General features: G+C 40.9%; 3 protein-coding genes across 3 annotated transcripts in view; 2 read left to right on the top strand and 1 right to left on the bottom strand.

Annotated features, from left to right (window-relative positions):
* The window catches only part of LOC308093112 (tubulin alpha-1B chain-like), a gene marked incomplete at its 5' end in the record, with an annotated part of 213,967 nt that overhangs the window by 102,100 nt on the left and 84,739 nt on the right, over positions 1-27,128 (bottom strand). The gene's annotated exons all lie outside the window — the stretch shown is intronic.
* Positions 5,692-16,787, top strand: LOC308093613 (beta-1,3-galactosyltransferase 2-like; the record flags this gene model as incomplete). Its single annotated transcript, XM_080439945.1, has 2 exons — positions 5,692-6,930; positions 16,721-16,787. Exons 1-2 carry the CDS (start codon positions 5,768-5,770, stop codon positions 16,785-16,787), a joined length of 1,230 nt encoding a protein of 409 aa, XP_080296071.1. The 5' UTR covers positions 5,692-5,767.
* On the top strand, positions 23,009-25,683 carry LOC308093115 (beta-1,3-galactosyltransferase 2-like). The gene has a single exon (XM_080439336.1). It carries the CDS (start codon positions 23,191-23,193, stop codon positions 24,277-24,279), a length of 1,089 nt encoding a protein of 362 aa, XP_080295462.1. The 5' UTR covers positions 23,009-23,190; the 3' UTR covers positions 24,280-25,683.

Genomic DNA, 27,128 nt, shown 5'->3' with positions numbered 1-27,128 from the left:
GTTTTTGAAAACCTTATGCCCTAACACCATGCCAAAAATCAAAAGCTTGTCACCAAGTGCACAGTTTGTAAGATTTTTGTACATATTCCCTCCTAGCCATTTTAAACTGCCGGCAGCCATCGTGGACGCCATCTTGAAAATAATGCCTTTCCACAACTTAGATTTTCCTATATTTTTAGTATGCTTTTTAGAATGCCCAATAGTAACAGAATCACAAACGTGACACCAAGTGCACTATTTTTCCGAATTCCCTCCCAGCTATTGTGTTTTATATCATTTTTATCGTTGATTAGTCACCTTTACAACGAGGTACAGCTTGTAAGGATCGAGCATTCGTGGAATGAGCAACACAGCTAAACGTGTGGGTAGCGCCTCAAAGAAAAATCCCCCAATAGGCTTCTGTTGGTAATCGCTCTCATTTTAAACGACCTGCCAGCACACACCTAGCCTGGTAAAGCCCCTCCCTCCGGAAAATCTAATTTCCATTTGATTTCAGGAAGGAGTCTGGCCTGAAGGCTTGTCTGGGCGTTTCTAGCCCGTTCACCAAATGGACGAGCCTATCAGCGTCGTCGCTCATCGTTCTGTGATTGACAGCGAAAGTTGGCCAATCAGGTGGCGAGTTCGAGTGAGCCCGAATGGAACCGAGTGCAGCCTGAGCAGGGGCGCCGATTTGTGTCCGCATACGCGGAAATTTGTGGTTATTTCCCGGGTTTGTTACCCTTTTAGGGGGGTTTTGTTACTTTAATGCGGTTAATTTGGTTAATTTGGTACCAAAAATTTACTGTGTTTTAGTTGTTTAACTTCATATATGTGGTCAATTAATCATGACAGAGCCTATTTAAAAAATAAAGATTCAGAGAACCGGCAGGGGCGGGCAGTGACACGCATGTATTCGAATAAGGCAACCTATTTTGGGCATGGCCGTCTCAAAAGTCCTGTTGCGTCACATTAGTCTGGAGGTGGTAAAAATGCACTGGCTGAAGGGGTTGCCAGTCAACGGTATTACTCCCGCCCAACTCCAGCCCACAGCCAAATTGCCGAATGGGCGATCATGCCAGACTCACTCCTGAAATAAATTACAAATGAGATTTCTGGAGGGAGGGTTTACCAGGCTAGCACAAACCTGCTGAGAGGTGTGTGCCAGGTGTGTGCCAGGCAGAGGTGGACAAAGTACTCAACCCCAGTACTTGAGTAAGAGTACAGATACTCCTGGTCAAATTTACTCCACTACAAGTAAAAGTAGCTCAGTCAAAAGAGTAAAAAAGTAATTGCTTTTAAATATACTTAAGTATTCAAAAGTACATGCTTTTAAAAATACTTAAGTAAAAGTAAAAGTCCTTTGAAGTCCTCGACTACCTCAAGCACTGTCCCGTTGGCAGTGGCAATTATGTCCTCTGTGTTAAATACCGATACTTTGGTTTTCTTGGCATTTTTATAATTTAGAGCACATTTTCACACAACCTTAGTTGACCAAAGTGTTGCACAGGTAAAAGCCAAGCAATACATCAAATCAAAGAACAAAAACACATGTATAAAATACATAACATGTATGCATATAGGAGACACAGACACAGAGTGAGATTGTATTTACACCACAGAAGGTAGGAAACGTTAGATAGGAGTTAAAATAGGAATTTTTAGGAGTGGATGTTGTTAAAAACCAGAGAGAAAAGGTGAGTTTTTAGTAAGGACTTAAAATCTTGATGGACTTGGCAGATCTGATGTGGGGGGAGATTGTTCCACAGCTCTGGGGCCGCCACTGCAAAAGCGCGGTCAGCTTAGTCTTCCTCGGGACCAGCGTTAACCCCAGTGCCTCAAAAAACCTTTAACTTCACCAAAATAAGATGACGCCGACATGCACAGCGGCGAACTTCACCCTGTCAAAACAAGATGGCACAGAGACAAGTCGACTTGCTTGGTCTCCATACAGCCTTTGATTTCCTACACTAATACATCTCACCTGTGTGAGACATGACCTTTGACACGATCTAAATGTCTCAATAGAAGAGCAGGGAGACAAAATACAACCACCCCAATTGTATAAGTTATATCGTATTAACATACTCTACCATACAGATTGTATAAGTTATATTGTATTAACATATTCTACCATACAGATTGGACAAAATTTAATTGTATCCATTTAAAAAAGTTACATAGTGCCTCTTTAAGTAGATCTCATGTCATTATTTTTTACAGTGCTTTTAAAAATACTTAAAGTAAAAGTAAAAGTAGAAGTACATTTCTTAATTTTTATATCAATGAATTGCTGTAATGTTTTCACAATGAATTTATAGGACCTTGTAACTCAACTTTTACTCCTATACACCCATACAAGATGTAACAAAGAGGCGAGCGGAGGGGGAAGCCAGAAACACGGCTAATGTGAGAGCAGAAGTGTGGCCAATTGCATTTTAGGGAAGAAAAAAGAAACAGCCAACCTAAAAGTACTCAGTACTTTACAGCCTTCCTCATTGTGGTCACAAAGAGGTAGCTGTTGTCTGCATTTTCATATCCACACACACAACCGTTAACTTCACCAAAATAAGATGACACCGACATGCACAGCGGCGAACTTCACCCTGTCAAAACAAGATGGCACAGAGACAAGTCGACTTGCTTGGTCTCCATACAACCTTTGATTTCCTACACTAATACATCTGGTCAAAATTCATGTCAGATCCTGTGTGAGACATGACCTTTGCCACGATCTAAATGTCTCAATAAAGAGGCGAGCGGAGGGGGAAGCCAGAAACACGGCTAATGTGAGAGCAGAAGTGTGGCCAATTGCATTTTAGGGAAGAAAAAAAAAAACCGCCAACCTAAAAGTACTCAGTACTTTACAGCCTTTCTAGAAATGTACTCGAGTAAAAGTTAAAAAAAAATCTTGGAAATGTACTCAAGTAAGAGTAATAAGTATTTAAAAAATCTAGTACTCAAGTAAAGTACATATCCTCAGAATCTGTACTTAAGTACAGTACTCAAGTACATTTACTCCGTTACTGTCCACCACTGGTGCCAGGTGTGTGCCAGTCACAGGTGTGTGTGACAGGTGTGATTTTTCGAAGTCACGCGCGCGTGTTTTTTTTTGCGGTTACGGGTGGATATTTCCGAGTTTTTGGTCGTTATTTGCGGTTATTTTCTTTTATAACTCTTAATAAATGTGATTCTGTTTTTACGGGGCTCCCGCACCGCTCGCACTACCCTTCCTGCGGCCCTGTCTTTGGTACCGTTATGCAAATCTTGCCTGTAAATCTCTGGAAGAAAACCTATGGTTCCTCAGTGAAGCAAAAGGTTTTCTTGGGTTGTTGTCTTCCCTGTTGACTTCACCAGTCTCGCAGAACTTGGTCCTAAGTTTGGAAATGGTACCAGGGCTGACACCAAATAATGCTGCCACTCTGCATAACGGAGGACCAGCTTCCACTTGCCCTACTGCACGGGCCTTATCCTGAAGGGACAAACGTGGCATCTTTCCATGGGGGCAGTGTTACTGCTTGGAGCATACACAAACTCAATACACAAACTCACACACCTGCTGGCAGGTGTGTGCTGGCAGGTCACTCAAAACGAGGGCGATTACCAACAGAAGCATATTAGGTGATTTTGGCAGATTTTTGGGGGCGCTACCCACGTGTTTAGCTGTGTTGCTCATTCCACGAATGCCCAAACCTTACAAGCTGTACCTCGTATCAACGATAACAATGATATAAAACACAATACCAATTGGTATTATTAAAGGGGCGATATAATCGACCGAAGTTAAGTTTCTGAACTTTTTGTGGGCAGTTACTCAGCTGTTACGTTTTGTTCCGTTTATGAATGAGGGTGTTAACATCCTCATTGTGTGCAGTGGTGGGAAAAGTACTCAAATGTTTTTGTCGTATATTGGCCCTTATTTGCTTATATTGCAACAGTATGCAAGTAAAATTGAATCATGAGTGTGTTGTGACCTAGCCTAGTGTTTGCATAGAAAATCAAGGACACTCTGCTGCTAGGTGTGAATGGCGATTTACATCTCCATCGCCTTTGTCTTCTCATCCTTGTCACACCTTGAGCAGAGCAGGAAGCAGCTTTTTTTTCTTTTCTTCTCTATTTACCCAGGGTAGTAGCTGAGCACAAGTGCTCATTTTCAGCAACGCCCTGCACATAGAAACACACAGACAGACAGACACATTAAAACCTGGGAGCTGACTAGTACAACCACAGTCTTATGCTGTTGGCCACTAAGCAGCTCCACTGGAGCAGTTGGGGTTCAGTGCCTTGCTCAAGGGCACTTCAGTGGTGTTGGGGAAGTGATGAACATACACTTCCCCACCCAGATTTTTCATGCCGGTCCGGGGATTCGAACCGGCAACCTCCCGGCAACAAGGGCGCTCCTCTAACCTTTAGGGCACCACTGCCCACAAAAGCTAGAGAGACAGTACCATTTGCCAATTTACAAAGGACTTCAGAGCTTGATCTTGTAGGTGGGGGGCTCTCACTGACCGCCACCCACTTATTGTAATGTGAACCTACAGTTTAAAAGGTGTTATGAAAATGTAACTCAGTACTGGTCACACTCCACCAGCCGAAGGGCTGCGTGGAGGAGAGGGCTCCTGGTTCTCATGCTATGCTGTTGTACTTGGATGCTGAATAAACCACTGAATGATTTGGAACCTGGTCCTGACGTCTCGTCTCCTCTACTTTATGACAACCAACCAGCCTGGTAGCCCGCAGTTTACTGCCTCGAATTACACCACATTTTACTTACTATTTGACTGCCAGAAATATTATAAATGTAATTGTGCTGTTTTGCCTAATAAAATATTCAATAAACCAATCAATCAATGCGCATGTAACAATGGAAAAAGACACACCCTACAAGCTACTTGATTTGTTTTGATTTATTAGATTTATTAGACGTCACGGATAAAAAATGCCAATGGAATACTGGAACAAGGAAACTTGAGAGACAAAAAAGATAAATATGATGAGTGATTAATGAAGGGCATACCAGGATTCTAAATGAATGCAGTCAGTGTCACAATAATTTAACGCAGGGGTCATCACCATGGCAGCTTGTTATGCACATTTTCATTAATAATTCATTTTTGCCAAGGACATGCAAAATATTAACCATCGTATCAAAAACATAGCCCTAAATGTATACTAATGGACTCCTAATGTGTCATAGGGTCTATTCCAATGTGCTTAACATTTTAAAACAATAGTATGTCTGCATTAATTACTGAGCCACTTAACGACAAACAAATTAAATCTAGTGGAGCTAGTGGATTCCATTAATGTGATCAGGTATTCTCTGTTGATGAGAAAGTCCAAGGCATGCAAATGTATCAATGGAAAAAACACACCCTACAAGCTGGCATGCACATATAACAATGGAAAAAGACACACCCTACAAGCTACACTTGATTTGTTTTGTTGTATTAGACATAATAATTACATGTTAAATGCTTCTCATGTTAAGGATAAAATGCCAATGGAATACTGGAACAAGGAAACTTGAATCCCTAGCAAGGGATTAAATTTGTTCTCCTGCTATGCCACAAAAATGTGGAACGCCCTGCCAACAGTCATAAAGGAGTGTAAAGCTTGTATAGCGTGTATAACTCACCGCCCATAATAGAGGACCTTCCTAGTAATGTGACTGCCGTCACATTACTTCCACGCTTTAAGTAGGTACTGTATGAGAAGCTGCTTGCGACTTCCCTGACCAATGTGACTGAGGTCCAAGTGGATTAAAGGTCCCACGGAGCCGCTGGACACCATGCAGTGGAGGAGACGCCAATGCCGTCCGCACATAGTTGGACTCCTGTATCTCCTCTCGCTCCTGGCGGTCGTGGTCTTTCTGATCCATCAGGACTCCACCTGTAAGGCAACAGGAAACCAGAACGACCAGCAACAGCATAATAACATCAGATTCTCGAAAGATGCAGATGACTCCTCTCCTCGGGGGGAGGCAGGTCTGGAGAACTCTCTGGCAGCTACAGCCAGCCAAAGTGAAGAGGGCGGCCCAAGTGGCATGCTGTCCCCCGGGCCGTACCCCTACATCATTAATGAGGCAAACAAATGTCCAAAGGGAAAAGCACAACCATACCTGGTGTTGCTGATAACCACCGAGGCTCATCAAGTAGAGGCACGGGATGCCATACGGCAGACGTGGGGCAATGAGAGCCTCGCTCCAGGCCTAGGAATCATCCGGCTGTTCCTGCTGGGGGCGAGTGAAGGCAAGCTGGGGCGCCAACATCAGATGAACTTGGAGTCCGAGAGCCTGAGGCACCACGATATCCTTCAGCAGGACTTCTTGGATACCTACAACAACCTGACTATAAAAACACTGATGGGGATGAACTGGGTGGCACTTCATTGTCCACAGGCCAGCTATGTTATGAAAACTGACACTGACATGTTTGTCAACACCTATTATCTCATCCACAAGCTGCTCAGACCCGAACTGAATCCAAAGAAGAATTACTTCACAGGATATATCATGAGCGACTTCTCACCGAACCGAGACAAAAACAGTAAGTGGTACATGTCTCTGGAGGACTACCCAAGTGAAAGGTACCCCACCTTCTGCTCCGGAACGGGTTACGTGTTCTCCGGAGACTTGGCGGCGAAAATCTACCAAGCCTCTCTGAGCATTCGCCACCTGCATTTGGAGGATGTGTACGTGGGTATCTGCCTGGCCGAGCTATGGATCGAGCCCACAATGCCGCCCAACGAGTTCCTGTTCAACCACTGGCGAGTGCCCTACTCCAGCTGCAAGTACAGCAACCTGATCACGTCCCACTGGGTTCAAGGCAGTGAGCTGCTCAAGTACTGGCATGACTTGCAGAACAACACCTGTATCACCTATTTGTCTTGCCGTTTGTCTCGCTTATGTTATGTCTTGTTCTGTTTTGTTTTGTGTTTTTTGTTCTGTTTGTGGTCATGTATGTCTTGTATTTTAAAATGAAAAAAGCGAATACAAATATATATATAAAAAATTAATAAATAAAAATAAGACACATCCTCCGTTGTGTCACTTTTTCAATGCTCCAAGGTTTATTAACAAACAGCAGATAGTATACAATGTTTCGACCCTTTCTGTCTTTTTCAAGTATAAACAAGAAAGCAAGACATTACCTCTTTTTATACAAGAATGAATAATTTGGTTACCAGCCCCACCTGGTGAACAGGGGCGGTACCAAGACTTAATACACATTTTATCAATGACAACACTTCATATTCATTTCTTACATTTTTTTTAGAACATATTCTTGATTTTTTTAAAAAGATTTTTTAGAATAAATATATATATTAAAAATAGTAGACACAACTCATTTGACCCACACACAGGCAAACTAATGAAAAATATTTTTCAAAAAATATTTAGAAAAAAAAGAATATTTATATATATATCTTCTGACCCGGTCCAGATCCTAGCCACTGTAATTAAAAAGTAACAAGCAAAAAAGAGATCCATTATCTTAAAACTATGGCACCAACAGGACTCAATGAGGACTTAGGCCTTATTTATAAATAAGCCAATGGAGGGAACTGTTTATATGTAGTCTTAAAAACGTTTCACTTTGGGTTTTTTTTTGCTTGTGAGAAAGTCCAAGCCGTTATTTTATTATTTTATTAGTATTTTATTAATTTTGGTGACTCATAAAGTGTTGGGATGACATTCTCATTAATATGTTGCAGGAGATTTGTGGTATTGTATGTTGTACCCGTACATGATTGCACCATAAGACAACAAGATTCCCTGAAAATGTCAAAACATCCGTTCAATCCTTTGTGGGATATTAGTATTTTCATTTTTTAAGGCAATGGATTAATGGAGTGTATGAGGTGTGTCAGACAATGAAACAATTAAAGTCAACGGTAATGTGAGTGACCACAGTGAAAAATGGTGCAGGAAAAGAGCAAAAACAGAAGGCAAGCTATGTCATCTGTTGAGAAGGAGCACAGAGGCAAAGGACGGCAGAACTGGACAAGTAAAGTTCATTTATGCCAGTTGAGAGAAAGTGTTTCAAAGTGTCAAATAATGCTAATATTAACCATAGTAACACTCCGAATCATAATCCATAATTATTATTATAAAATTATTATTATTATAAAAATAATTCATTTATGTATTTAACAAACGCAATAAACAACTTGTCGTCTGCTACTGCCTAGATCACCAGATTTGGCTCTAGCAAGGGATTAAATTTGTTCTCCTGCTATGCCACAAAAATGTGGAACGCCCTGCCAACAGTCATAAAGGAGTGTAAAGCTTGTATAGCGTGTATAACTCACCGCCTATAATAGAGGACCTTCCTAGTAATGTGATGCCTTTTTTTTTCCTTCTCGCCGTTTGGTGCTCCAAGGTTGGTGCCCTGTACTGCGCTGCTTTTATCCGCCAGATTGGGACAATAGGCCAGTGTTTATCAACCTTTTTTGTGCCAAGGCACACCTGGCATAGCCAAAAGATCCCAGGGCACACCTAGATATACGGTATATACATATATATATATATATATATATATATATATATATATACACACACACACACACACACACACACACACACACACACACACACACACACACACACACACACACACACACAGAGAGAGAGAGATAGAGAGTGAGATTATTGGGTGGGCAGGTATAAAGAAACCTTGACCATTACAAATATATAAATCTTTGGCCTACAAATATATAAACTTGGGTCAGTGCAATGAATGGAGGAGTCTGAAAACCTTCCCAGAGTAAAACTTCTTTGGTAAGTATATGTGGTACCCAATATACTTCTAATATCAATCTGATAATAATATCTAATAATCTGATCCTGATAGCATTATTGCGGACGCATGCGCTGTTGCCCACTACAGACGAACACCAAAACTCAGAAATTAGCAACCACCTATTAGACCCTAGAAACTGCAGTTTCTAGGGTCTAATAGGTGGTTGCTAATTTCTAATAGGCAGTTGCTAGGGTAAAACTGTGTTTGCTACGGTCTGATAGCCGTTTGCCAGGGTCTAATAGGTGGTTGCTAGGGTAAAACAGGTGGTTGCTAGGGTAAAACAGGTGGTTGCTAGGGTCTAATAAGTGGTTGCTAGGGTCTAATAGGGGGTTGCTACGGTAAAACGGTGGTTGCTAGGCTCTAATATGGTGTTGCTAGGGTCTAATAAGCAGTTTCTTGGCTCCACTGTAGCTAAATTGCATTTCCCCATTGAAATGAATGAATGGGATTTTTTAAGCAATTAAAAGTGAAATATCTCTAAAAGTACTAATTATTTCAAAATTTCAAATGGTAGCCGACATGTCCTAAGTAGGCCGAACATTGTAGAGTTGGGACGGAGTTTGTAGCTAAAAGTATGAATTTCCCCATTGAAATTAATGGGATTTCTTTTGCAATTAAAAGTGAAATATCTCTAAAAGTACAAATTATTTCAAATTTTTAAATGGTAGCCGACCTGTCCTATGTAGGCCAAGTTGGACAGAGTTTTTAGCTAAAAGTATGAAGGACTAGTTAGAGGTAAAAAAACGGAAGTATGGAATAAATAATGACAATAACACTAGAAAGTACTGTTCCTGAAGAAACAGTGTGGGATCGCTAAGAATGTTGATGGTATTCAGTATTGATAGTTTTAAAGGTGTTAAAGTATTAGTAGTGTTAAAGGTTTTAAAGGTTTACAGTTCTAAAGGTTTGTAAGGTTTGAAAGGTTTAAGGTTCTAAAGGTTTGAAAGGTTTGAAAGGTTTGAAAGGTTTGAAAGTTTTGAAAGGTTTGAAAGGTTTGAACGGTTTGAACGGTGTTTAAGGTTTGAAAGGTGTTAAAGTATTAGTAGTGTTAAAACGTTTTGATAGTGTTGACAGTGTTGAATACTGTAAAATGTAGTTTTTTAGGGTAAAACAGTGATTGCTAGGGTCTAATAGGCGGTTGCAAGGGTCTAATAGGCAGTTGCTAGGGTCTAATAGGTGGTTGATAGGGTAAACAGGTGGTTGCTAGGGTCTAATAGGTGGTTAATAGGGTGTAATAGGCGGTTGCTAGGGTAAAAGTGTGGTTGCTAGGGTCTGATAGCCGGTTGCTAGGGTCTAATAGGCGGTTGCTACGGTCTAATAGATGGTTGCTAGGGTAAACAGGTGGTTGCTAGGGTCTAATAAGTGGTTGCTAGGGTCTAATAGGGACCCACACAACTATCCTTCTCCGTTCTCTACACTGGCTCCCCGTAGCGGCTCGCATCCAGTTTAAAACCCTGGTGCTAGCCTATAGGGCAGTGAAAGGAACAGCTCCTTCTTACCTCCGGGCTATGGTCGATGCTTACACCCCTGCCCGACCACTTCGGTCTGCCACCTCGGGGCGACTGATTGCCTCGTCAGTCAAGGGTCCTTCTGGCCGATCTACACGGTCACGACTTTTTTCTGTTCTGGCCCACAGTGGTGGAATGAACTTCCCACTGATGTCAGGACAGCAGAGTCACTGCCCATCTTTCGCCGCAGGCTGAAAACCCACCTCTTCAGGAAACACTACCCTTCCTCTTTGCCTGGCCTTCTTGTTGTTAACTAGTTGTACGAACTCTTGTTTTATTGTTGTATTGTTTTATTGGATCTTGTTTAGTCGATACACTTATTTGTTTTAGCTCTTGCTCATTTGATTTTGCTATTTTGTCTCATCTGTTTAAGAAAGTAGGTAGCTGATATATTGCACTTTTACCTTAGCGCTAGGTATACTCTTCGTTGCCTGTCTTTGCAGAAAATGCACTTAGATTAGTAGTTTCGTTCCCTACCTATGTTGAATGCACATATTGTAAGTCGCTTTGCATAAAAGCGTCTGCTAAATGACTGTAATGTAATGTAATAGGGGGTTGCTAAAGTCTAATATATGGTCTAATATGCGGTCTAATATGCGGTTGCTAGGGTAAAACAGTGGTTGCTAGTGTCTAATAAGTGGTTGCTAGGGATAGGCTCTAATATGGTGTTGCTAGGGTCTAATAATCAGTTGCTAGGCTCCACTGTAGCTAAATGGCATTTCCTCATTGAAATGAATGGGATTTTTAAGCAATTAAAAGTGAAATATCTCTAAAAGTACTAATTATTTCAAAGATTCAAATGGTAGCCTATAGGTGCACCGTCCTAAGTAGGCCGAACGTTGTAGAGTTGGAACAGAGGATTAAGGACTAATAATTAAGGACTAGTTTGTCGTCAAAAAACGGGTGGAACGGGTGGAAAATCCCATTCATTTCAATGGGGAAATTCTAAGTGAAATATCTCTAAAAAAAAAAATTCAGATAAAAAATTCAAATGGTAACCGACATGTCCTAAGTAGGCCGAACGTTGTAGAGTTGGAACGGAGTTTGTAGCTAAAAGTATGAAGGACTAGTTAGGGGCCAAAAGCGGTGGGAAGTATAGAAAGAGTGGCAATAACATTAGTGTGATCGCTTTAGCGATCCCACAATTAGTGTGATCGCTAAGGCGATCCCACAATAATTACATGTTAAATGCTTCTCACGGAAACGTCAGAAGCAACCCACAGACAGTTTTCCTGTCTGTCAAATGAGTTGTGTCTACTGTTTATAATATATATATAATATATTTCTTCTAAAAAATATTTTCCTAAAAAATCTGTTTCTAAAAAAATCAAGAGAATGTTCTAAATGTAAAGAAATGTAAAAGATGAAGTGTTGTCATTGATAAAAAATGTGTATTAAGTCTTGGTACCGCCCATATTCACCAGGCGGGGCTCATACATAGGACGCAGGGGAGCAATCCCGGGTTAAGAACCTCAATCATGGACACCTTAACCTATTGCCATTGACAAGAATCCAACCGTTGACCTCCGGACTCATAGGCTGCAACACTACCTGTAGTGCTATAGCTTCGTCCAGGTTGATGTTGTCTGTTGAAGATCATAAACTTTTGCCTTTTGTCATGAACCAAGCCCCTGTTTCACTAACACTAAGATAACTCGTTCACAAACCATTTACCAATGGATAAATTGTATGTCTCCTCGGAACCGAAACTAGTGAAAGTAGCCGATGTACAAGCTCAGAAACATGTTGCTATCTGAAAAGTTGTGATATTGTAGATCGGCTATTTTCACAATGAAGTATGTCATACATTGAAAAAACATACTCTCAAATAAGCATTTCATGTTAACAATTGCACATGCATTATTTGATATAGTATTGTTGTGTGCAATAAATTGAAATAAAGTGTACATGAAGTGAGGTTTGAACCAGCGATCTTGTGAGGCAGATATTTTAGCAACCGGCTATAGGACCAAAAGACCTAATCCTGTGAAAAAGGAGCTCACAGTTTCCATTTTGGTGTGTTAACGCATTCCATTAATGTAATTAACACTGGAACAAGGAAACTTGAGAGACATGATGAGTGATTAATGAAGGGCATGCCAGGATTGTAATTGAATGCAGTGTCACAATAGTTTAATGCGAAGGCACCTGACTTTGATCATAGGTGAGCTAACTTTTTAGTTGGAGGAGGTAGGCTGTGGATGGAGGGTTGTTATTGTCATTGTTGGACACTTTGAAACACTGTCTCTCAACTAACGACAACCAGCTTTACTCGTCCAGTTCTGCCCTCCTTTGCCTTGGTATACAAGCTGTGACACTCCTTCAATGTGACTCGTTCAGGGGTCATCACTATGGCAGCTTGTGATGGACATTTTCATTAATATTTAATTTTTGCCACGGACATGCAAAATATTAACCATCGTACCAAAAACACAGTGGCCTAGCCCTAAATGTATACTAATGGACTCCTAATGTGGTCTATTCCAATGTGCTTCACATTTTAAAACAATAGTATGTCTGCATTAACTACTGAGCCACTTAACGACCAACAAATTAAATCCTAATTATTTTTGGATGATAATATTTGAGTCTCATCTGTACAGACACAGTGCTTCAACCTCAAAAGGGCCACTTAGCTGCAAAGGTGAGTGGGTGCGTATTATACATCACTAGACCATACCCGGTGAAGTGCGCAGGCGAAAGTAGTTGCAAACGTGGGGTTATTGCACGTCCTGTGGCGCGTCCGCGCGTCCCGTCGCGCAGCCCTCCCCTCCCCCTCCCCTCCCCTCCTGTTGATGAGAAAGTCCAAGGCATGCACATGTAACAATGGAAAAAGACTGGAAAATCAAGCTACACTTGATTTGTTATGTTAAAGGTATCATGACATTCATTTTCACTTTTCTTATTTTCAATGTTTTATTTGGGGTTTTATGACCCAAAAAACCTGAACTTAGAACATTCAGTGGATTTTCAGTGGTCTGGGGTTTTCTGAATAATTAGGTTGAAAAGTAATCTGAGCTTGGCCCTTCGACAGTGAGGTCACAGTCGATTAATCCCGCCCACTCTCCTCCTCGCCCCTCCCCTCCCCTATCCTTTCCTTTGGGGGGGGGGCGGAGCAGAGGCGATGATTGACAGGCAAAATCCCTCACCAGCGACACCCGCAGGCAAAGATTTCTTTTTTCATTGCAGTTGAAAAGGCTTTAGAAATGTGAGAGAAAAACACCTGCCATGGATCACTGGAATGGAATTTTCACTTAAAACTTTTTGTACACTTTTGAAGGACCAGGACAAAGACTTTGAATGTGGTGTAAAAGTGAATGTCATTAAACCTTTAAATGCTTCTCACGTCAAGTACATGTTGAGTGATTAATGAAGGACATGACAGGATTCTAAATGAATGCAGTGTCACAATAGTTTAACTCTTTAACTGCCAAAAACGGGAATTCCCGTCCGATGGCTCTATGGCTATCATGGCCACGGACGGAAATGACGATTTTTTTAAATTTATTTTTTAAATATATATATATATATATATTTTTTCCAATGGAACTACGAGATAACGCTATCCAATTGCTGCTCCATTCACTTCAATGTTAAAAAACAAACGGAGGAATAATGCACCTTTTTCCTGGCACTGGGACGACACAGTCTGAAATAAGTGTGGCAATGAAAGAGTGCGAAGGCACCTAACTTTGATCAGACGTGAGCTAACTTTTAGGTTGGAGGAGGTCCTAGGCTGTGGATGGAGGATTACCATGGATTATGATTGTGGAGTGTTATTATACATTGTTATAGTCATTATTGGACACTTTGAAACACTGTCTCTCAACTAACGACAACCAGCTGTACAGTTCTGCCCTCCTTTGCCTTGGTAGCAAATAGCTCCTTCTGAACCAGGGGTCATCAACATTTCCGTACATGGACAAATGTTTCCGTGGCATGTCCGTGGCACTCTTTTTTTTCATTTTTGTTTTTAAAGAAATATATACATATTTTTCATTATAATGTAAAAAACATAGCTATTCTAAAATATACAATTGAATCTTAAAATAATGTGTTTGAATAATTTTGGTGACTCATAGTGTCGGGATGACATTCTCATGAATATGTTGCAGGAGATTTGTGGTATTGTATGTTGTACCCATACATGATTGCATCATATGAGGACAACAAGATTCCCTGAAAATGTTAAAACATCTGTTCAATCCTTTGTGGGACACTAGTATTTTAATGTTTTAAGACAATGGATTAATGGAGTGTATGAGGTGTGTCAGACAATGAAACAATTAAAGTCAACGGTAATGTGAGTGACCACAGTGAAAAATGTGCAGGAAAAGAGCAAAAGGCAGGCTATGTCATCTGTTGAAAAGGAGCACCGAGGCAAAGGACGGCAGAACTGGACAAGTAAAGTTCATTTATGCCAGTTGAGAGAAAGCGTTTCAATAATGCTAATATTAACCATAGTAACACTCAGAATCATAATCGATAATTATTATTATTTTTTGAATATTTTATTTTTCATTTTAATTTTTCACAAAGTATACATACAACCCCCCCTCCCCTCCCCACATACAAACCCACATACATAAAGGACAGCACAGATAAAAAATAATCAAAACATAATAAAAAATAAAGGTACAAAAAAGAAAGAAAAGGAACATCAAGAAGAGACAAATCTGTTGTAAGAACATTAAGTAGCTTCGAGAAATAATAGATCTAGACCGAGATAGCTGTAGATAACAACCTACACCATCTCTGATACAGGTTGAGGTAGGGACAACGTTTCCATATAGTCCAAATAAGGTTGCCAAATCTTCAAAAAAGTGTCAAACCCATTTCTTAAACTATAAGTAATCTTCTCAAGAGGGACACAACTGTTCATTTCTGAGAACCATCTCGCAATGCCGAGGGGGGAGTCAGACTTCCATGTTATTGCAATACACTTCCTAGCCACTCCAAGTGCCACCTCTATAAATTTAATTTTGTGTCTTCTTAGTTTTGCACTGATAGCAGTGAAGTTGCCTAAGAGGAAAACTTCAGGGTCTAACGGGAAGGGAGCCTCTATAATTTTAGCCAGTGTGTCACAGAAATCATACCAGAATGTTTTAACTTTTATACATTGCCATGTACAATGCAAAAAGGAGCCTTCTTCTGTACACCTAAAACATAAATCTGATATCTCAGAATTATATCTATGCAACTTTTGAGGTATGTAATAAAGCTGATGGAGAAAATTATAATGAGTCAGTCTATATCTAGAATTAATAGTAGCAGAGAGGTTATCACGACTCCCATCACTCTCTAGATTTGTGTAAGCCTACTCTCGGGCAATAAAGCAATAAAAAGTACATATTGGAAATGAATCTGTATGAACATGGGCCATTATGTAACCAATTCTCCACATCAGTAAAAACCGGTAAAGTCATCTCCGGCCCCAGAGTCCTTCTGAGATAATCCCTCAGTTGCAAAAAACAGAAAAAATGCCTGTTTGATAAGTCATATTTCCCCCTCAACTGTTCAAAAGTCATGAGCTGTCCATCTTTATAACAGTGTTCCAGGAGTTTTATTCCATTGTCATGCCATGACTTCAGAATTCTATTGCCCACAAACATGGGAAGAAGCCCGTTTTTCTTCAGTGGAGTTCTAGGAGATAAGTCCGTTCTACACTTAAGAATCTTGCGGACCTCATACCAAGTTTTGATTGAATGAATTGAGAAACAATTTTTGGATTTGGCCGCAATAGTTTTAGGGTTCCATTTATAAATAAACTCACTGGCCACTGTTTCTTTTAGGGCATGCATTTCCATTTGAACCCAGGAGGGGGCATCATCACCCTTAAAAAGAAAAGAAATGAACCTCATTTGAGAAGATATATTACATTTTGAAATTTGGCAATTTAAGACCCCCTTGACAATAGTCCCACGTAAGTTTCTCCAAAGACACTCGTGGAGTTTTATTGTTCCACAGAAACTCCCTGACTTTTTTATTCAAGCATTTAAAGAAGCTTTGAGGTACTGGGATAGGCAGACACTGAAAGAGATACATCAGCCTGGGCAGTATAATCATCTTGATGCAGTTAATCCTGCCAATCAAAGTAATAGGTAAGGGTTTCCATCTGTTCAAGTCCTCCTCTATTTTATTAAGTAACACAGTATAATTAAGTTTAAAGAGATTTTTCACATCCTTGTCTATGTTTATGCCAAGATATTTAAAGCCATTTGGGGACCATTTAAAAGGGGTTATTCCTTGATAGATTGTGTAATCAAAATTTGTAAGAGGAAGTATTTCACTCTTATCAAAATTAAGTTTGTAACCTGAAATGGTGCCATAATCGTCAATCAGGCTTTGTAGTTTAGGAGGAGAACCAGATGGGTTTGTCAAGGTCAGACTGACCCACCTGGAACCCCTGTATATCTGCATTTTGTCTCACAGCCTCCGCCAAAGGCTCGATGGCCGCGACGAAGAGTCCTGGAGAGAGCGGGCAGCCCTGGCGGCTTGACCTACTCAAGGGGAAACTGGCTGACATTTGGCCATTAGTAGTGATTCTGGCCTTGGGGCTGTGACATAGTGTTTTAACCCAATCAATAAAAGAGGGCCCAAAGCCAAATTTCATCAAAACCTTGATCATATAAGGCCATGCCAATCTATCAAAGGCATGGCTGGCATCCAGGGCCACAACAATACTTTGTTCAGGTTTAGATTTGGCCAATTGAATAATGTTGAACAGTCTGCGAAGATTATTACTGGACGATCGATCTTTAATAAAACTTGATTGATCTTTGTTGATCAATTTAGGCAAATACTGCGCTAATCTATTGGCTAGGATCTTGGAAATCAATTTATAATCTGAGTTTAATAATGAGATAGGTCTAAATGACGCTGGCTTTAAAGGGTCTTTGTTTTTTTTATGAATGACGGTTATAATAGCTGTAGAAAAGGAATCAGGAAGAGTCTTGGTTTCAGATGCCCTATTGAGTACATCTACAAAAAGAGGAATTAACAAGTCTTTAAATTCTTTATAGAATTCAGGAGGAAAACCATCCTCTCCGGGACTTTTGTTAGACTGCAAAGACGACAGTGTTCGTTCAATTTCTGCTGTAGTGAATGGCCGTTCAAGATCATTCTGATCTTCTTGATTTAATTTAGGTAATTCAATAGTAGATAAGAATGTATCAATTTGAGTTAAATCCTCTGGCGATTCTGATGAATACAATTCGGTATAGAACTGCTTAATTTTTTATTTTATTTATTTAACCTTTATTTAACCAGTAAAAACACGTTGAGACACAGTCTCTTTTTCAAGTGGGAACTGGCCAAGATACAGCGTTAAAATTACACAGTCTAAGCTTAACATACAAATACAAAAACAAACAACAAAATAGTCATCCAAGATACATCACAAATACATAAGATAACTCCAAATGATACACTTTACACAAAGCCAGTAATCAAACAGGAAATAGTAATACACACAGTGTACAACCAATACACATAACCACAAATCTTCCGCTAGGCTAATAAACCTCCGGACAGGTGCAGTTGTTTGTGAATAAAACTAAGGTGATTCTTTTGAAGCTTCTCAAGGGAATTAGAGCAGCCAATTTGAGTTTGGTCTGGAGATCATTCCACAACCAAGGGCCTAAGAAAGAAAGACATTTTTTACCTCCCTCAGATGAAAATGAAGGTACTTCACAGCGTAACCAAGCATTTGATCTGAGATTTAAGCCATTTCTAACCAATTTGAATTTGGAGGTAATGTAGTAGGGGAGCTCACCAAGAATAGCTTTATAAATGAAATTATACCAATGTTGCAACCTGCGCATAGTCAAAGAGGACCAATCAACTGCAGCATACAACGTGCAATGGTGAGTTCTAAAAGGAGAATTCGTTATGAATCTCAGTGCAGCATGATACAGGGGATCAAGCTTGGTCAATGTGGAGGCACAAGCATTAAAAGTATCATTAATTTATTTTGGGTCACATGTGATCAAGCCAGCGTTAGTCTTGATAGAATTAATAGTTATTGAGCTTTCCTCTTTCTTCAATTGCCAGGCGAAGACCTTGTGTGCCCCTAACTCATAATATCTCTGCTTAGTATCTCTGCTTAGTTCTAAGAATAGCTTTTTCAGTTTTATAAGTATCCAAAAAACGCTGTGACGCACCTGTCACTCACATTCAAGACCGTCCCCGTAGCCCGCACCGCCTTCTGCCTTGACGTTGCCAGGCAACCACTGACGCACATCAGCATCTGTCACTTGCTTTCAAGCCCCTCCCTCCCCGTTGCGTTGCCCGTAGACTAGCTTTGTCTATAGCCCGGCCCGGTTACGTTGCGACTTTATCGAGTTTATTAAACTTTATTATAGGATGGACAGGCGGAGGGCACATGCCCTTGCACTATTGAAAGGGGATGAGATGCAACAGCAACAAGCTAAAAAAAAAAGATTTTGGGTTCATGTCACTCTACTAAAAAGGAAAGAACAAGGGGATTACTGGGGATTGGTCTACACGTTCTGATTTAACATACAAAGTACTTACTTACCCCATGGCCACGGATGTTACAATTATGTACGGGCCCTCAGAAGTATCCGTATCTTCCGTATTGTTCAATAAAAAGCATTTTAATCCAATCAGTGGTCATTTTCTCCGTATGCTTTCAACTGCGCGACCCTAGCAGTTGAGAGGTGTATTGCACTATTGGTACATTATAACTCTATGGGAAAATGGCCACCAATCGGATTAAAATGCTTTTTATTGAACAATACGGAAGATACAGGTACTTCTGAGGGCCCGTACATGATTGTAAAATCCGTGGCCATGGGGTAAGCACTTTATATTTTAAATCTGAATGTGTATGTAGATGTACGAACCCCAAGTGCAAAAGTGAAGACTATTTTTAACTAACAAGGCTATTAAATATATAGTTAGAGTAATATTATTACACTAAATATATTATTACACTAACCTGAAGCCTTTGCGACCGCACTGACTTGTAACCAGGCCAGTTCTTTAATGTCAGTCATATGGAACTCTTTCATGGTCAAATCATAAAGTACTGGGTGAGATGCAACAGCTACAACCAGTTGGTCCACTGAGAGCACCATGTTGCTTCCTGAGTCTTGGGACGGTCCGCCTTCGACTCACCCGATTGGACAGAGGGAGAAAATCAGCTCCTGCCTCCAGCAGTTTTATGCTTCCAATGGACAAGTCGCGTAGAGCAGATAAACGCAAGGTCTGCGCGACAAGCGGAAAAATCCGCTCTTGCGTGAATCCACGCATTTACATTGACAATGCATTGGCAGATTCTGCCCCAGAGGTAAAATATAAGTGCGGTGAGAGCGCGCCCTATAGGTAGCATTTTAAAGTATCCCATAGCACAAAACTATTGGGTGAGGATGGACAGTTAGTTTCACAGAAAAACTTAATCTGATCTCTCACAAACTTTTTAAAGTCTGCTTTTTTAAGAAGGGTTGGATTTAAACGCCACCTATAAGAATTTTGTATCTTTTCAGGTATTAATATAGACAGGGTCAAAGGTGAGTGATCTGAGAGTATTCTGGACAGATATTCAGATTCCACTGTTCTATGTGTTAGCTGTGTAGATAGCAGGAACAAATCAATTCGACTATGAGTGCCATGACGGGCAGAGTAAAAGCTATAATCTCTATCTTGTGGGTGCAATTGTCTCCAGATATCTGTTAAATTCAAATCTTTCATGAATGCTAAGGTAGACTTTGCTGCCTTTGTTCTTGTCACTACATTGGTTGACGACCTGTCCAGAATCGGACATAAACAGAAATTCCAATCACCGCCAGTCAGAATATTACCCTGAGCCCCCGACACCTGAAGAAAGAGATTTTGAATAAAAGGATCGTCATCATAGTTAGGGGCATTAACATTCAAAAATGTCCACGGTTCTGAATACATTTCACAATGGACAATCACATATCGGCCCAGTGGATCACAAATAGTCTCCTGTATTGTCAAGGGAATATTCTTTTTAACCAATATCGCCACTCCCCTTGCTTTAGAATTAAATAATGATGCAAACACCTGTCCTACCCATTCCCTCTTCAGCTTCTTATGTTCACTTGCTATAAGGTGAGTTTCTTGTATAAAAGCAATATCAGTATTAAGCTTTTTTAAAGAGGTGGTGCCATGGTTTTGCACTTTTTCTGTTTTTCATGTGTCTATGAGGTTGATAGAACTTCATTAAGCCCCCCGGTGGTGTTTTTATGGTGTTTTATGTCTTCTCTGACTATTTGGAGTTTCTTCCTGGAGGCTGAAACCTTGAGGGTCAAAAGTGCCAATAGAGAAACAGGGGCATTGTGACATCACAATGCCATACCCTCCCCCTCATTATCATAACACAACAGGTGTGGGCATGAGGAGGAGGAGGGACTAGGACAGGTGGGTGGTGCTAAGGTGGTGGAGGAGGTGCTAAGGTGAGAACCAGGTATACTTAATGAACTGGAGGCGTGTCCACATAAAAACAACATTTTACACTTACTGTACACTTTTATTTTTTTTGAAAAAAATCCTTACATAATAATAATACCTTATGATCAGGTTTTAAGGTTGAAAAATATCATGGCACTCCATCTTTAAATATGCAAGCACTCTTTTTCTTTTGACAGGCCCATTTAAACCATTCACATTAAAACTTATACATTTTACCACATTGACCATTTGTCCTATGAAATATGCATTTTTATAACTAACCAGTCCAGTTCAAAATCTCCCAAAACTAAGTATCTAGATAAATGTATGTCTCTTCTAACAAAGGAAAAAAAGAACAGAAAAAACAAACAAACACCCCTCCCCCCCGGTACCATCTTCCCCAAACCTATGGCACCAATCAAAACCCAAAATGTGTCTCGCACTTGTCAAACAAAAACATGTCTGACTAACTACACACACTGTCAGGTCCCGAGCTTAAGATAATAGTTAACAGTAAACCACTCATTCTCGAAAAAACAAAAATAAGCACCATGAGTGTCTATTTGGCTAACTAAGAATATAGCCACAATAAAATGAAACCGAAAAACATCTTATAAAAATTTAAATAAACTCAACTCTCAAAAAAAGTGCAACCATCAATGAGTGTCTATTTGGTGCACAACAGAGTTAACCCAAAATAGCACTATTATACAAAAATAGTGATGATTGAAACAAAAACATAGCATACATAGCAATATAAAAAATGTAATTATAAAAATAAGGATAAAAGTAAATAAAACACTTTACGGTAAATAGTTGTACATTCTCTTCTCTGATGTCCAGTTGTAAGACTACATCTTCCAATAGCAATGAAAACAAACCAGAAAAAAATCTAAAATAGTACCTTAATTACTTATCAGATTAGAACATGGTGTAAAAGATAGATGTGATGATCAGTCCTCGATTCCTCCCGAGTCCCCCCCTCTGGGAGATCCCCCACTGGGGGACCCCTTCCTGGGGAACCCCTTCCCGGGGAGCCCCTCCCCGGGGAGCCCCTCCTGGGAGACCGGCGTTTTGAAGAACCTCTTCTTTCCATCAGGCATATCAACCCGGAGCGTAGCAGGATGTACTGTAGGAGAGAATAACGGAGGTTTCTCTTTTTTAACTCCTGTTTCACTTGGCCAAACTCCTTTTTGCATTTCAGGAGCTTGGCTGTCACATCTGGAAAAAACGACAGGGGTGCCCCTCTGTAACAAATGGGCCCTTTCTCCATCGACAGCTTCGTGGCGAGGTGTAGAATCTTGTCTCTGTCTTGGCACTAGTAGGCGAATGAGCACCGCTCTCGGGTATTTATTTGATCCCGAAGTTGGTCGCGGTCCCGTCCGGTGTATGCGTTCAAATATCAATGGTTCGGTGAAGTGTTCCTCACCAAAAATGGATGGAATCAATTCAGTAAAGAAACGCACCGGGTCGGTTCCCTCACTGCCCTCTGATATTTGGGCGTCGGCTGTAATTCTCGAGCTCATCAATTTTCTCAAGTAAAAAGTCATTTTCTCCACGCAGCTTGTTAACCTCCGCGTCCACCACAACAAGCTGGTCCTCGGCTGTGCTGATGCGTTCTTCAGCCTCGGTAATGCGTGCGCTCACGCCATCAATTAAACCCCTCAGTCCAGAAATGGAACGATTAATTTTGTCAGTTTTAGAGTCCAATTTGTCAGATAGGGCCTTGTTACCCCGTCGAATCTCCTGAAGTATGCGTGAATCTGCTCCAGTCTCCTCAGCTGGTACACGAGAAGTATCAACAACATTAGCAACAAGCTGCTTGCTAATACAGCTGGAGCCGTTCCCTCTGGTGTCGAAGTTTGGCCCTCCATATCGTCGTTATTCTGTCTAATTCTAGCTGAAATGGATCTTGTCAGCATAACAATGTCTTAAGATAGAAAAAGTAGCACTCTGGTTGTGTTTAACTGTAAAAAAAATGAATGAAATCAGAATAAATGTCGGAGCTCCTAAATCCTGTGTCTACCTAGCTCTGCTGCATCACGTGACTCCCCATCGATAATTATTATTATAAATGTATTATTATTATAAAAATAATCCATTTATGTATTTAACAAACGCAATAAACAACTTGTCATGTAATACTGCCTTGATCACCAGATTTGGCTCTAGCAAGGGGTTAAATTCGTTCTCCTGCTATGCCACAAAAATGTGGAACGCCCTGCCAACAGTCGTAAAGGAATGTAAAGCTTGTATAGCGTGTATAACTCACCGCCCATAATAGAGGACCTTCCTATCATGAGGGTACATTCACAACTAGCAGAATTAGATAGATCTCTAGATTAGAGAACTGCCGTCACAGTACTTCCACGCTTTATGTAGCTATGAGAAGCTGCTTGCGACTTCCCTGACCAATGTGACTGAGGTTCAAGTGGATTAAAGGTCCCACGGAGCCGCTGGACACCATGCGGTGCAGTCAGCAGCACATCGTTCGACTCCTGTACCTCCTCTCGCTCCTGGCAGTCGTGGTCTTTCTGGTCCGTCGGGACTCCACCTGTAAGGCAACAGGAAACCAGAACCACCAGCAACAGCATAATTACATCACATTCTGGAAAGATGCGGATGACTCCTCTCCTCAGGGGGAGGCAGGTCTGAAGAACTCTCTGACAGCTAAAGTCAGCCAAAGTGAAGAGGGCGGCCCAAGTGGCATGCTGTCCCCCGGGCCGTACTCCTACATCATTAACGAGGTAAACAAATGCCCAGAGGGGAAAGCACAACCATGGCTGGTGTTGCTGATAGCCACCCGTGTCTCTGAGGTAGAGGCACGGAATGCCATACGGCAGACGTGGGGCAATGAGAGCCTCGCTCCAGGCCTAGGAATCATCCGGCTGTTCCTGCTCGGGAAGATTAAGGGCGAACTGGGGCGCCTACATCAGATGAACTTGGAGTCCGAGAGCCAGAGACACCACGATATCGTTCAGCAGGACTTCTTGGATACCTACAACAACCTGACTATAAAGACACTGATGGGGATGAACTGGGTGGCCATGCATTGTCCACGGGCCAGATTTGTAATGAAAACTGACGCTGACATGTTTGTCAACACCGATTACCTCATCCACAAGCTGCTCAGACCCGAACTGAATCCTAATCCTAAGAACTACTACACAGGATATATCTGGAGAGGCGAAAAACCGATCCGAGACAAAAACAGTAAGTGGTACATGTCCCCGGAGCTGTACCCGGGTGAGGAGTACCCCGCCTACGGCTCAGGTTCGGGTTCCGTGTTCTCCGGAGACTTGGCGGCGAAAATCTACGGAGCCTCTCTGAGCATTCGCCATCTGCATATCGAGGATTTGTATGTGGGGCTCTGCCTGGCCAAGCTACGGATCGAGCCCACACCGCCGCCCAACAAGTTCCTGTTCTGCGGCCCTACTCGAGTGCCCTACTCCAGCTGCAGGTACAGCAACCTGATCACGTCCCACGGGTTTCAACCCAGTGAGCTGCTGAAGTACTGGCACGACCTGCAGAACAACCCCTGTATCAACGCCTAGGGCTGGGAACAATAACTGCTTCACTGCGGTTATGATGTGTACCATGGGCCGTTACCGCAATTATTAAAATTAGATTTTATTATGATTATGATTTTTGCTGGTAAGTTACAGGAGTGGATATGGTGTGTGATATACATTTCACACACCTTTATTACAACTGTGAAATTCTGAGACAGCTTAATGACATTACTTTCTATAGAAAACTTTCTTCTGATCCCACTAATCAATTCAGAGCAACTGTACTTGAAAAACTAGACTTTTGGTTTAACAACAAGGAACTTGGTAAAGATGTTTTTATGAAAATGTATCATCCTGTCATTCCAGTTATTTACACTGTTCCTAAAGTGCATAAGTCACAAACTGTTCCTCTTGTTGGTAGACCAATAGTCAGTGGCATTGGGTCCCTGACCAGCAATGTGTCTACTTTTATTTACCATTTACTTAAACCGTGGGTTACTTCTCTTTCTTCTTATACCAGAGACTTGATCGATTTTATCAACAAGCTGAAATCTATCAGTGTACCCCCTGCTTGTTTATTGGTCACACTTGACGTGTCCAGCCTCTATACTAACATTCCACACAGTGGTGGTATAGAGGCAGTTATTTTTGTTTTGGGCCAAAGGGATCCCTCAGGTAAACCCAGTACCACTTATGTGAGTGAACTCACTGAATTAGTGCTCACTTGTAACTACTTCAAATTCATGAATGACTATTACCTTCAAACTAAAGGCACGGCTATGGGCACCATGGCTCCCAACTACACCAATCTGTATATGGGTTTATTTGAGATGTCTTTTGTGCTCAATGCTGAGACCAACCCTTTCTCTTCTAATATTCTTTCTTATCAACGTTATATAGATGACACTTTTATTATTTGGAATGATACGGTTGAAAACCTGAATTTGTTTTCCGGGATTTGATTTCCGTAAACTTTTGCACAAACATTGGCATATCATTAACACGGATCCCAGACTAAAACATGTTTTTAAAGAGCCCCCCAGGCTGGTGTTCAGACGCCCTCCCAATCTAAGGGACCAACTTGTCCATTCTTATACTCCACCCACTAATCCTTCTTTCTTATCAGACATTCCTCCTGGTAATTGTGTTCCAATTGTGCACAAGTTATTTTTTGCGATTGTAAAAGCCTTCTCTCTCAAAACTCTGTCATCTTGCTTTGGATTCTTTTTTTCTCTCTCTTGGATTTTTTGTGTGAGGGGTGAAAGGTCAGAAGGTGGGTCCAACGCTGAAAGATGTAAGACACCTCTCCATTGGTCACTCGGAGTCTGATTGACATTTATGTCTCTGTTATCAACAGCCGTTTCGACCCATTTTTTTTTTTGCATGTAAAACCCCTTCACCTACATACATAAAGTAAAAATAAAAAGGATAAACTATATTAAGACATTTCAATAGAGATCATTGTTTCATCCATGCATCCGCATAATCCTCCTTTATGAGGAGCCATAAGAAATAAACTTGACACCAAAAAATGAAACAATAAAAAATAACACAAAAATTAAATAAAATATAGCTGCAAGCAGCAATAATACGGGGCCAGTGAATGGAGAGAGAGAGAGAGAGAGAGAGAGAGAGAGAGAGAGAGAGAGAGAGAGAGAGAGAGAGAGAGAGAGAGAGAGAGACGGAATAGATTAGAGAGAGAGAGAGAGAGAGAGAGAGACGGAATAGATTAGAGAGAGAGAGAGAGACGGAATAGATTAGAGAGAGAGAGAGAGAGAGAAGAGAGACGGAATAGATTAGAGAGAGAGAGAGAGAGAGACGGAATAGATTAGAGAGAGAGAGAGAGAGAGAGAGAGAGAGAGAGAGAGAGAGAGTGAGAGAGAGAGAGAGAGAGAGAGAGACGGAATAGATTAGAGAGAGAGAGAGAGAGAGAGGAGAGAGAGAGAGAGAGAGAGACGGAATGGATTAGAGAGAGAGAGACGCTGCATCAGTTTGTTGGCATAGGTCCAAAGTTCATGTGTAAAAAGTTTCGTGCAGATTACTCAAAAATCCCAGGAGGAGGTTTTAACTGTTTTTCATATAATTCAAAATGGTGGGAGATCTAAAGGTCAGAGGTCAAAAGCCAGAGAGTGAAAGTTGTTCATCATGAGTAGACGCATATGTGTATTGAAGTTTCATGGCTGTAGGTCAAACAGGGCATGAGTTGTACCTGTTCAAAGTTGGCATTTTCAATTGAGTGCTATAGCGCCACCTTTTGACGAAAGATTGTGAGATTTATTTCTTGATAGTTTTTCATGACCATCTATCATATGGCCGAGTTTCGTAAAAAGCGTATGCACGGTTCAGCCAGAACTGGCAAAAACGACAGAAGAAGAAGAAGAAACAGAATAATGCCAATATCAAAACGGAGCCATGCTGGCAGCCTGGCACCGTAAAAAGGGGGGTGGGGGTGGGGGTGTTAGGCTTTGTTGTGTAATTTTGGTAATATGTCTTCCATTTTCTTTTATTTCATTTTTAGTTCTGAATCTTGGGTGGTTAAAATAAATACAAATCTTCAAAAAAATATAATTAAAAACATTTTTTTCCCCTTCATTTTAGTCTTTAAGGTTAAATAATCAAATTACGTTTATTTGCAAGATAGAGAGTCCATCTCTTTTCAAACAAACTGTCCTTTCCATAAATTTTATACGTCACCTTCTCCATGAAATAAATGTCTTCCACTTTTTCCATCCATCTGACTACCCTAGGTTATTTGTTTGAGGGCTGTAATTCTCAAAATCCCAAAAAGATATATATTCTTCCCTCTGTAGACTTTTGGGACGTGTTCCCAAAAGTATATTGTGATTTTCTAAATTAACAGCTCTTCCAATTTGTAAAACTTTGGACCAAAA

The sequence above is a fragment of the Gymnoscopelus braueri genome (genome assembly GCF_963280865.1).
Source record: "Gymnoscopelus braueri genome assembly, chromosome: 10".
In the NCBI taxonomy this organism is placed as follows: domain Eukaryota; kingdom Metazoa; phylum Chordata; class Actinopteri; order Myctophiformes; family Myctophidae; genus Gymnoscopelus; species Gymnoscopelus braueri.
Note: the sequence above shows the minus strand (reverse complement) of the source record. Positions and strands in the feature narration are given on the sequence as shown.